At 40.1% G+C, this 13027-nt stretch overlaps 1 protein-coding gene across 1 annotated transcript in view; it reads left to right on the top strand.

Annotated features, from left to right (window-relative positions):
- F5 (coagulation factor V) overlaps positions 1-11928 on the top strand; it is a 34940-nt gene extending 23012 nt beyond the window's left edge. Inside the window, exons 15-25 of the mRNA XM_063350925.1 lie at positions 122-358; positions 855-1065; positions 2114-2293; positions 4031-4147; positions 4590-4661; positions 5739-5833; positions 7163-7318; positions 8128-8272; positions 8430-8578; positions 9361-9543; positions 10341-11928. Of these exons, the coding sequence (XP_063206995.1) occupies positions 122-358; positions 855-1065; positions 2114-2293; positions 4031-4147; positions 4590-4661; positions 5739-5833; positions 7163-7318; positions 8128-8272; positions 8430-8578; positions 9361-9543; positions 10341-10529 (1734 nt within the window). The 3' untranslated portion in view covers positions 10530-11928. The remainder of the gene's footprint in view (positions 1-121; positions 359-854; positions 1066-2113; positions 2294-4030; positions 4148-4589; positions 4662-5738; positions 5834-7162; positions 7319-8127; positions 8273-8429; positions 8579-9360; positions 9544-10340) is intronic.
- Positions 11929-13027: the final 1099 nt, after the last annotated feature.

Raw genomic sequence — 13027 nt, 5'->3', positions numbered from 1 at the left:
ATCATTACACAAATCTTGACCCTGGTTCAAGGTCATGGGAATGTATTGTGTGGGGACTTTGGTTTAGGCCTGAATTTGCTAAGCAGCATCTTTTTTTTTTTTTTTTTTTTTTTTTTTTTAGGTTCATTTTAAGAATCTGGCATCCAGACCATATTCCCTCCATGCTCATGGACTCTACTATGAAAAGTCCTCTGAGGGAAGCATTTATGACGATGAATCTACTGCTTGGTTTAAGGAAGATGACGAAGTTCAGCCAAATAACAGCTATATATACGTATGGTATGCAAACAGACGATCAGGGCCTGTGCAGTCAGGAGCAGCTTGTCGGTCCTGGATCTACTACTCTGATTTAAATCTGGTAAGGAAATCAAAATAGAAGTGTTAGTGTTGCTGGGGTTGAACACAGAATCACAGAAACATTTACGTTGGAAGGAATCGCTAGAGATCGTTTAGTACACCATCCCCCAACTCAAGCAGGGTCAGCTAAGAGTAGGCTGTCCAGGATGATGTCCAGTCTGGTTTTGAATGTCTCCAAATGATGTTACTTTATGGCTGTAGAAATGTAAGCTGCAGAACACGTTTTGGATAGCTCCCTTTTCTTTTGTGACTGATGTGTTCCCATTTGACATTTAATCTCTTACGCTCAGTTTAAAGAGGATACAAGCTGTTGAAGAATTCAAATTGGGGAACTCTTTGGTAGACTGAGCAGGGGAAAATAAACATACAAGGCAACAGCAATTCTGGCCTCTGCTTTACGTTTTTAGGGCCTGATGCATTTCTACAGAATGCTATGGTTTTTTGACATCTTTTGGGAAACACGCTTTTACATCTAATACGAGTTTATTACCTTCTAGGAGAAAGATATTCACTCTGGTTTGATTGGGCCAATACTGATCTGTCAAAAAGGAACCTTCAGTAAGTCAAAGAACAGCACAGCATCCACCCGAGACTTTTTCTTGCTTTTTATGGTCTTTGACGAAGAGAAAAGCTGGTACTTTGACAAACGTTCTAGAAGGCCTTGTACTGAGAAGACCCAACAAATGCAGCAATGCCACAAATTCTATGGTACTTATTTAATTTTGCCAAGTATTCAGTTTACTGGGGTAAAGACATTGGGGGAGGTATCTCAGCTCACCATGCCTTTGAATATGCAGAAATCCTACACATTAATTATGTGAATGTTTGGGGTTTTTTCTCTGTTGTACCCATAATAGTCATAGTTTCATATGTAAAGATTAGCATTGACTGTCATTTTGTTATTAAAATGAAGAAAGACTGTATTAGACCAAAACTTTCAACAGAAAACTTCTGTCACTCACATATATCTACCCCATATTAAAAAACAAACAAACAAACAAAAAAAAAAAAAAAACCAAAAAAAACCCAAACCAATAAACCCTCTTTTCAGTAAGAAGCTAATACCCTGAAAACATTTTGCGAGAAAATTAAAAATTTTGTAATAATTTGACAAATCAACTAGTTCTGCTGAGGAATTTGAATCAGCTGTAGGACAGCCCTTCACATGCCTTTCTGTGGATACAGAGATTTTAGTCATATAGAGTTAAGTGGGTGATTGTTCAAAGGTAACCCATTTTTCTCTTTGAAATGCTGGTCAGTAACAAAACTGTATGTTTCTGTCTTTGAAAATCTAATGCTCGTGTGCTCTAAGTGATCATGTTTGAAAAAGCCACGTTGAAAAGTGTAATCTGCCTTTTGAAAATGTGGTCTCTAAAATCAATTATTAATTGAAGATGTCAGTTTTGACTGCACAGCTGTGGAAATGTAAGCTGCAGAACACATTTTGGATAGCTCTCCTGTCTTTTGGGCCTGATGTTCCCATCTGACGTTTAATCTCTTACACCTCCTGGTTCTCCTGGCTGCCACGTGTTGCAAGCAAACTGTGCTCAGATACTCTGGTGAGGTCCCAGGATTTTCTGAATTGATATACATAGACTATAGTGTGTAGCACTTCGAATTCGAAAAAGTGGTGTTTTTCCCAAAAGCAGTACTTCATGAAATATTTTACTCATTTTAATAACGACATTCTAGCACTTTAAGAGATCTGTTTTGTGAGCGGTTTTCCTTACTAACAATATGGGGTTGTTTTTTTCAGCCATTAATGGGATTACCCACAATTTGCAAGGCTTGAGGATGTATGAAGGTGAACTGGTCCGATGGCATTTGCTGAATATGGGTGGGCCGAAAGACATTCATGTTGTTCATTTTCATGGACAGACCTTCATAGAACAAGGAGAGCCAAAGCATCAGCTTGGTACATACACGCTCCTTCCAGGTAAGTATAAAAACGGAGTGAGTTCTAAGGGGTGACCATTGCAGTCTGTCGTCATCATACCCAATGTAAAGGTGAACAGAAGTTGGTTTTGAGCACAGTAAGAAAAAGTTTGAGACCACTTAACAGCTCATTTGCCTATGATGGTCAGAAGGAAGATCATTGCTTTGCACCTCACTTAACGCTGTGGGTGGGGGGAAATAAAGATAACATTGCTGTCCTTTAAAACTGGAAATATGAGTAAAGTCACAGACAAAACTTAAGTGCTTGGACAAATGTCTTCCTCTTAGATGAGAAAGGAGGTAGATAAATAGATACAGAAAATAAACAGCACCATGGTCTGCAGCACTACCTTCTGTTTTGTACTTTCCTTGCCACTCACCAGATATGTGAGCATGAGTGAGTTTCTCTCCTTTAGTCCATCTCTCTTTTCCAGTCTGCAAAGTAGGTCATGGTACTGGGCTTGGCTTTGGAAGGTGCTCAACAGTAAAGGTCGTGACTGGAAAAAGAAAGTCAGCAGGATAGTGTCAACCACCAATTCCTCGTGAAATGACAGATGTACAATAGCGCAGCCAAGTGTCCCCGGGCTTCAATGCGATTGAAGTCTCACTGATGTTTACTGGGAAAGACTATTGGTATCTGCTTAATATGGTGAGGGTTTGTTTTTATAGTGTCAAAATGAGTGTGATACACAAGAGAAAGAACAAATCTGAGCCCTAGGAGAATTCTTATGTCCAGGACAAAAGGAAATAGGCTAAAAGCATTCATTAGGCCACAGGATATAGTCCTTTGCCCATCACTGTCAGCAAAGCTAGTGTTCAATAACAGGACTTATGAAGCCTGTATGGCCAGCTACAAGTGTGTTTAAAAAAAAAATAAACACCCAAACAAAACCACACACACAAAAAAAAAACCCCAAAACCAAAACAAAAAAACCTTCACCAACCAGGAAACAAGGAGATCAAAATAATGGGATTGGCTTGGAGTAATAAGAGTTTAATAATAAGAGTTTAATAATAATAACAATAAGAGTGAACATTAGGTGGTTTATTCACTGTTTAAGTGTTTTAAGATGGTATTTTTCACTATGACATCTACATATGTTTTTGTTTAAATGAGAATTAGAATTATCATGTCTGCACTAACTAGGAATATAAGAAAAACAATGAAGCATGTACTGTGCCTTCTAAAAGTGCAGCAAAAAGTCTGAACTGTATCTGCTTCCTGTTTGGTCCTTGACCCTCCTGGGGCAGGCAGAAAGTGAGGGGAGGGCCCATACATCTGATTCTCCTACATCTAGTTTTGGCTTCTTTACATCCATTCTTCACGTTACTTGAACAGCACACTGGGGCAGCAGGACTAAGAGCTATAATCAGGACCACAGATTTAATATCCCTACATTATGTAATAAACTTAATAGCACTGTCCATTACATGACTCAGTGCTGTATTTAATATGCAGATATCTGTTGTTACATACAGGCATCCAAGGATTTGTACTTTGCACCAGCAGCAAACGTTAGGTTTTGATCTGGTCACTTAATTCCAATCTCAGTCTCTAGCTGCAACTTGCTTGCTAAGAAAAATATGATTGAGACAGTAGTAGTTATTGCTCTCTCTGCAATGTGTGTAGCAGGTTAATTTTTCTGGATTAACTCATAGGATGATCTTTGGTTTAACATCCAGTCTCGCTAATATCAACCTCGTAATGCTAATGTTTCTAATACATTTTTCTTTCAAGGCGCATTTAGAACGATTGAAATGAAACCACAGAGACCTGGCTGGTGGCTTTTAGACACTGAAGTGGGGGAATATCAGCAAGCAGGAATGCAGGCATCCTATTTGGTTATAGAGAAAGGTACTGAACTAAGGTGTTTTGTGACTGGGGGAGTCAAACTGTAAAGTCATCTCTACCCTTTCAAGATCACTAAATTTGGGACATTGCTCTGCAAAAGCCCAAAGCAGATTCTTGCTATCAAGGAGGGGGTGGAGTGGTTACTATAAATTTATTCTAGAAGAAGAGATGTTTAGCCTCTAACATACAAGCTTTGAATTATTTAGCATATTACTTCTATTCGTTTAGTGTAGCTTTGAATTTGAGGTTTCCCCACAGCGACCAGTGGATCAATCTGCTGAGAGAAATTGCAGAGATTAATTCTGCCTTCTCTGGGAAGAGAGTGGTGATGTTACGGTATTACTAAGAGTTGTTCTGAATTATATTGTCTTAGAAGATTCCACCAATATATATATTGGCATAGCCCTCCTTTTCTTTAACAGCAAACTTACTGTGCTCTCTTTAGAGTGCAGGGTTCCAATGGGTCTAGCAAGTGGAGTTATACTCGATTCGCAAATCAACGCTTCACATCATATAGGTGAGTTAATACTTGAAAAGGTCTGGGCATGCTCCTGAATATCCCCAGCAAAGTATTGCAGTTCCATATTCTTTTGGTGTCTCATGATATGTCATAAAAGATCAGTTCAGCAGTGAATCAGCTGTCAGGTTAAAAAGCTCTCCAGTGATGCAAGCAGACTGTGGGCTGTACTAGGTAGCCCTCATCGTTATATTTTAAGTGTCACAGGTCTACTGTAAGTAGTAGCGCAAGCCTGAGAGTTAGGGAATCCTCTGTCCATCGCCTTCTGGATGACTTGGAACAAATCCAGCTTTATCTTTTTGTCCTTTGGGTTCCCTGCTTGAAAATCAACAGCAAGTGTTCCAAAAGCTTTTGGGATTTGCATGTGGTATGAGATGCGATAGGACAAAGTGTATCTGTTATGAAGGATTTGAGAACCTGGCATTCAAAGCAATGACAGAGACTTTAATTTATCAAGTTTATTCCTGATATACAAGTGGGATCATTTGATTTAAAATTCTATCAATTTCTCTACGGACAGTGGCAAATCAAGGTACAGGTTACACACGCATGCAGGAACACACATCTTTTCCCTCAAAATAACAAATAAGTTACTTGTTCTGGAAAACTGATTTTTATGTGGATTTATTTTTCTTCATTTCCCACCACAGCATTATGAAAGCTTGAAATCATGTTGTTGTATATATTTCATATCAGTTGTTAACATGGAAACCACTTTATGCAGAGGGGAGCTCTCTGCTATGAACGTAGAGCATGTTTTGTGTGTGACCCCACTGACGGCCAAAACTTGTTTAGCAAGCTCTAGGCCCTGGTTCCAAATCAGCACATTACATAGAAGGCTGTTATTTTTAAAGTAATTCTGACACCTATAAAACTTTGCAGGGTAACAGCTGGCTTTCATTTGCTGACCATGTCCAAATTATCCTGGATAGTTTTAGAGTCTATTGGTTGGGGTTTCTTACCCAAGACAGATTGGAAAAGAACTGAAGCACTCAACATCAGTAGCTAGTTACAGACTCCATTTTTTTTTTGCCTCTCTTTCTTTAAATTCTTACTTTATTCATATTTTCTGTCTAGACTATTGGGAACCTAAGTTAGCCCGATTAAACAATTATGGAACATACAATGCTTGGAGCACTACAATGAACAAAGAACAACTCCCTTGGATCCAGGTATGGTTTATTCAGCGAGTGCTTGACCATCATTGAGCCTGGGTATGACCATACAATCCTGTGTTGCGATTTTCCTGCAACTTATTTTGAAAGGTCGAGCTGCTCTTGTTCTTGCTGAGAACACTGCTGGGGAAAACTGAAAAGATGCAGCAAGCTTGATTGGTGGTACCGTAAACTGTCCGCCTTCCCTCAAGTAACCCAGTCTCTACTGCTGTTGAGGCCCGTTGACTGGACAGTTACCCTCACAATTTAGATTGTAACTGTTTTGTAGGCAAATGGAGTGATTCTTTCTATTACTTCCCTCCCCCACCCCCGTCTACCTTACAGTATGGATTTGTATTTATGTATGTTTGGTGATCACTTGAAGTGTAATACTCTCAAACATTGCTTCAGATAGTTTCGTATTTGTTTGGTTTGGATGCTTCTATGTCCAACTTGACGTAGCACAGCGTGGCTTCACAGGGAAATTAAGCTTATAATTGTGGCTTCAAGGACATCATTCAGTCAACTCGCTTCTTTCACATTTTTCTTCCATTCCAATAATTTTTGCGCCAGATCCCTAAATTGTGTGCAAATTGGTTAAGACGGTTGATTTCTTACAAACCTCATTAAAATTGGCAGTTGGGAGGGAAGACTCCAAGTAGTGTTGCAATGTAAGTTCAACAGGTGGCTGTTATGTTTGGCTTGCTAACATTTGACATGCTAGCAAGTTAGTGAAGGTGAAGTAGGGGGAGAAGGTTGGGGGATCTGATGTGGAACTGGAAAGAATGTTGGGAAGAGAAAGAATTTGATAGGAGGCATTGTAGTGAGAAGCTGAGGCTACTGCAGTAAAGCGTGGAGGGCAAATCCCAAGAATGAGTTTCACTGCTGATAGGAACACCTTGCTGATTTGATTTTATGTGCTAAGTTTTTGGATTTGGTATCAGGAGGAATGGTGGCTTTTCAGCACTTCAGAATGTCACATTCATTTTTTCAGACTGGATATCCAAAACTAGAGGCAACTTAGAAAATGTGAGCCTTTAATTTCTCTACTCTCATTTTGCCTATCTGTAAAATGAGGATAGCACACTTCTGCCTATCACAGACACAGATATTTTTGAGGTATCTTTGTGGTGCTGTGCTGAACACTGTAAAATGGCCACTGAAATTAAATGCACACCCAAATGAAATGAGAGAGACAGCATTAATTTGGACTCTGTCATTTGCTTGTGTTCCTCCCTGAGGGTTAGTGTTGTGGGTTTTAAAATGCAGAGCTCAAAGCTAGGCCAAAGAAAGAAACAGATTTCACTGTGCATTATTGGCATTATAAACACTGTTTGCTGTTCCTAGGTGGACTTTCAAAGACAAGTTCTGTTAACTGGGATACAGACACAGGGAGCCAAGCAGTTTTTAAAGTCCTTGTACATCCAGAAGTTCTTTATTGTTTACAGCAAAGACAAACGGAAGTGGAGCATCTTCAAAGGAGACAGCTCTCCAGCAGAAAAGGTCTGTATGTGCCATAGGGGTTGTGACAACCTCGGTGGCATCATTGGATGATGCAGTGAGGTGACAGTTTTATGTTAAAAGATAGTGGAAGACCTTCAGAGATTTAATAATACAGCTTGAGGCCCCAAAGGAAATTTAGCAATCTAATCAAATTCAGACCAGAAGACAAATTATAAGATGAGGAACCTTCTAGACTGGCATTTAGATTGGCCCTGTGACCTTGACTATATAGTCTCCCTACTTTTATTTCCTAAGCCCATATCAGCTTCTTGAAGCAAGCAGGAACCCGAACTGAAAATCGGGCCCTACCTCATTTGGGACTAAATCCTCCTTCCTCTACCTCCCTTCCTGTTGTCACAACAGTTGAATGTTAAACTCTGAATTGCCTGCAGAAGGCCTGTGTAATAAGTGTAGCCATACCCTGCAAGAGATTCATTTTATGCCCAACCGCTCCAGCCCTACCTATTGCAGCTCCCTTCAGTTTACCCTGAGGTTTCTGTGGTACAAGTCCCAAATCGAAAACTTGTCTCTTACCTCTCCTTTTGCCGCCTCCTTACAGACTTATATGGTGAATAGAAATGGGCTGCTTATTTTGCTGCCTTCAGGCACTCCCAAATATGCTGAGACAGGACCATGAAATATTTCAAGTTGCCCTGCAGCACAGGGTGCTCCATCACAATGGATGGGGTCAATGGCATAAAGAAAGACTACTTTTGTAACAGAGCAGTTTTCAGCATCCAGGCTTGTGTTTGCATTTAATTAACGATATGTGGATATTTTTTGGTTTCGTTTTTTTTTTTCCCCAATAGATTTTTGAAGGTAATTCCGATGCCTATGGGGTAAAAGAGAACGTCATCGATCCCCCTATTATAGCTAGGTACATCAGAGTCTACCCAACCGAGGCCTACAACAGGCCTACTCTTCGCATGGAGCTTCTGGGCTGTGAAGTAGATGGTAAGAATGGGTCGTGCTGGTGCTTCCTTTCTGGCAGATTTTTTTTACCTAATATGTTAAATTAAGCTAAAATTGTGTGTGTTCTCAATTCCAACATTGTTGTTTAGGCTGTGGCTACTTGGATGAACTGGAGATAACATGGTGCTTCTCTTAACAGGTTGCTCTTTGCCACTTGGAATGGAAAATGGAGAGATCAAGAATACCCAGATAAAAGCCTCATCTGTTAAGACATCCTGGTTTAACACATGGGATCCTTCACTTGCTCGTCTCAATCAGAAAGGAAAGATTAACGCCTGGCGAGCTAAGGTAACAAGTAAAAAATAGGGACAACAGCAGGACAGTCACAGTTAATAAATCTGTGCTGCCTGCGTGCTCATGCATTTCGTGCATGTTGGGTCCAGTGCCAAGTGTGACAGGGGAACTTCACAGCTCTTCATCCATCCTTTCGGAAGAAGCTCATTCAACTCTTCCAGTAGCGAACTTGTTGAACTTGTGGCAACAGCAATGAAAGCATATTTTGAGAGATGGATGGGGTCCTCTGGGCCAGACCCTGCAGCGCTTCCCTGCAGAGATAGCCCTTTTAATTTCAGGAGATGAATGCGACTTGAATATTTGGCTGAAACGGGTTAAAGAAACCCTTCCTGGGTTGGCTTATAGGCAGTGCAGCTTAGTGGATCTGGGGGTGGATGACCTTCCACAAGGTGTGTGAATTCCTGTGTCTTCAAAATGGAGCTGCATTTCTTTCCAAAACACCTTGAGATTTGCTGGAAGCTACTGTTTTGTATAAGCTTTTGGTATTAGTATTATGTATTACATTTTAATACTGGAGATAAATCTGTGTTATTTTTTGTTATGTATTGGAAATTAGTTGGAAATTAAGACACCAAATGCACTACCTGCAGTGAAGAAGTTAATTGTACGGGCCACCAAGAATGCTTGTCACTTCTGCCTCAGCTTTACTCTTCTGCACTTTGATGCAGTTATGATGCATTTTGATGCAGTTTTAACTATCTTTAAACAGGATTTTTCACTTAAGCAAATACAGACAGAGACATGTTTTTTAATAGACAACTCTTTGTCAATTGTAGTTAAACAACAACCAACAGTGGCTGCAAATTGATCTCCTCACAATTAAGAAGATAACTGCTATTGCTACCCAGGGCGTGAACTCCATGACTTCTGAAAACTTTGTGAAAACTTATGTGATCCTATACAGTGACCAAGGCTCAGAGTGGAAATCCTATACAGACAGTTCAAGCTCAGTGGCAAAGGTATCGTCCTCAGCTCAGGCAATTGTATCATCTTTTGGTTGTAAATGATGAGCACGGTCAAGGCCCAAAGGCAGAATACCTGGCCAAAGAGATATTCTGACAGGACTTAAAATGCTGGGGAGTTGGGGTTACTGCAAATAACGTCATAATATCCATCTGATTTTGATCATAGTAATTAACTCTAATAAGAAGAAAGAACCCCAAATCTGTAGAGAATGCACTCAACACTGTGATAAAAGGAGCTGACACTATTTGTAAAGGAGGACATTTAATTTGAATGCATGAGAACATTTAATTTGAATGAAGAATAGTTTTCTCAGGACCTCTCTTCAGCTTTTTTTTTTTATTTCTGCCTTGATTTTGTAGTGAAATTAATGTTAGCGAGCACTTTTGCTGTAGCAGAGCTGGAGAGCTCTGGATACCCACAGAGCAGACATGATGCTTCATATAGTCATCCGTATCACCTTACACCAACCTAAACAACAAGGGCTATTAGCAGAGGTAAAATAAGGGAAGATTGGTTTCTTTTTAGTCTATCCAAATTAGAATGGAAAATTTTGTGGTGTGGATGGAAACAAAGGCTGTTTAATTCATTCAGACTTGGGTATTGTTGGCATGAACTAGCTTTGACCCAGCATTTTAGGAAGAGACTGTACGTGGTCTTATGTAAAATCAGAAATGAGCCAATCCATCTACCCTGGATGGCTAATGCAACAGCTTGGAACAATTTTTGAAAGGAAAAGCAGGGGTTTTTAAAGTGCTGCCTTTTAACTAATTGTGTGTTTGTGTATTTGCAGGTTTTCTTGGGTAATGAAAACAGCAATGGGCAAGTGAAGCATTTCTTTAACCCACCCATACTGTCCAGGTTTATCCGCATTGTTCCAAGAACATGGTATAATGGTATTGCCCTCCGGGTAGAACTCTATGGCTGTGATTTTGGTGGGGGTCTACCTGTGAAAAGGACTGACAGGTCTGGGAGCTCTTAACCCTTTGGCAATTGTCATGCAGAACAACAATAGTATTTTTTTTAAACCCTTAAAACAATCATACTTAATAGTTTGGATGTATGCCTCCTCAAAGGACCTTAATGTTTTGCCAGCAAGAATTGAGAGAGATTTCTCCGGCAGATGTTTCATTCCTACAAATACACCTTTTAGAAAACATCTTCTTTCCTCTGGGAAGAAATAGTAGTCCCTTCTGATTTATATTATCACTTCTTCATTCTAACCAGTACTCTTACCTTTTACTTAAAATTAAGTTCTAAATACCTAGGGATGGAAACCTTGGCCTTAATCCTAAGCCCTGATTATCTCCATTTTTGTTATGCCTCTGCAGCACAGAGAGGGAGTAAAAAGCTACAGCAGGTGGATGTTCTCCATACGTAGGGCTGAGAGGGAAAACCAATGCAGATACAGAGCTGTGGTGCTGCATTCCAGCAATGCCTTGGTAAGAAATGATTGCAGGGGTGGCCTTGCCACCACGTGTCTTTCATCTGCGCTGTGACAAAGGTAGAACGCATCCCAGCATTGAGGCGTGTGCAACCCTGTCTGGGAGGGTGTGGGTTTGCGTTATTGATTTGGTTCTTACGTACCCAGCACACCTGAAGTGCCGTGGATTTCACATAATTCATCTTTGGTGCCCTGGCAAGGAAGGAGGAGTCAGCAATATCTTTCCTTCCAAGAAAAGAGAAGGGGAATGACTTAACCTGGATTACAGCAGGTCATGGAATGGCAACGGTGGAACCAAAGTGAGAACCCAGAATTCCTGACATTCAGTCCCATACAAACTTTAGGAGCATAGGGAAGGGGAGCTTCCTTGAACAGGAAGGCGTTGAGAACCATAGCTGTTCAGTGAGAATACAACCTGGTGGTGGCAGAGGAGGGTTAAATGAAACTGGGTAATAGAAACATCTGCATCTTCTTTACCATTTACCTCTGATAGTGTTTTCACTAAAGGAACTACTCTTGTGCATAGACCATACATAGATTTATTATTTTTTCCACAGGATGACTACATCTAGTGAAAATATATACACAGACCACAAACTCATTATTCCAGCAGAGTTTTAGCTAAGCTTTCAGTAGTGTCTTTGGCTTCTATCCTGTAAATTGTTTAATTGCAGATCTTCCACTTATCACACTAGGTACCATTCAGCAGGATGGATTATTCGAAGTATTTTGTCTTGGATAACACTATATGAGGTTCAAAGTTATTTCAGTAGTTTTTCAATTCTTGTATCTTACAGACTATGCGTTTCAAAATAAAGGTATAAAATGGGAGTGAAAAAAGTATAAAAAATAAACAAATATTTTCTTTTTTTTACTACATCACAAACTTGTCATTTTTCACTGGAAAATAAAGATAATATTGTAGCATGAAAAAAAATCAACATTTTATTTTGTGTATTTGCCTTGGCAGATTAGTGAAAATCTGCATCATGAAAGTAAAATTTTCAGCTTCATGGGAACTTTCAGTGCTAGTTAGAATTAATTTCAAATGGTGAAAAGGTGTGAGTAATTGCTTCATCTTAAAAGAACATTCTTAATATTAATAGCAGTGCTTAATTTATTTTTGTTTGAGACAGCCGTGCCATGAAATTGCAATACAAGCCCTATCCGCTAAAAAGAAAAAATGTGAACTTTGGAGTCAGGTTTTACCCTAGAAAAGAGATAATAAATGCTTGCTAACTTCAGCAGAACCAATATTTTGTGTGGTAAGTGCTAAACTATTTATGTTTAAGAAGGCCATGATCTTAAAGGTTCTAAATAAGTAATTAGTTTTTTATATGTATGTATGACTCTATGTAAAGTTAGACAAATGCAAAATTGATTGCAGGAGCCTGACCCAATACATCTGCATCAATTTTACAAGCTGGAGATTGTACTTCTGCTCACTAATGGATAGGACTTTGGCCGGCTGTCCTGGTTGTGTCCCTTGCCCAACCTCTTGTCTACCCCCAGCTTACTCACGGGCAGGGCAGAGACAGGGAAAAAGAAAAGGCTTCGACGCTGTGCAAACGCTGTTCAGTAACAGCTGAAACACTTATATATTGTCAGCACTGTTTTAGTCACAAATCCAAACCATAACACTCAGTGGGCTGCTACCATGAAAATTAACCTCAGTGCATTGCTGCTCCAGTATGTCCAGTGCAGCAACAGCAGCAGTGCCTGGGCCCTGTGCCAGCCTAGGCAGGTGGCTGTTGCTGTTAACAAAATCTTCCCTGGCACAGCAGAGTAAGGTGGTAAGGGCCACAATAAACAGCAAAAATCCAAAACAGCCACTAACAAGCGCCAAACTCGGATATACAGTAAGGCAAGCAAGCACAGGACCACCTAGCAAGCTCTGATCACATGTTGTTATCTCAAAGTCCTCTTGCCCCACATTGAATGCCAAAAAGGACTGTGGTGGGTTGTCCCCAGCTGGCAGCTCTAGTCCCCCACTCTGTCACTTGCCTTCTCCCCCTGACCCCTCCCACAGGCAGGGG

This window comes from Chroicocephalus ridibundus, chromosome 1, assembly GCF_963924245.1.
Source record: "Chroicocephalus ridibundus chromosome 1, bChrRid1.1, whole genome shotgun sequence".
Classification (NCBI taxonomy): domain Eukaryota; kingdom Metazoa; phylum Chordata; class Aves; order Charadriiformes; family Laridae; genus Chroicocephalus; species Chroicocephalus ridibundus.
The sequence above is the reverse complement of the archived record's forward strand: the minus strand, read 5'-3'. Positions and strand labels throughout refer to the sequence as shown.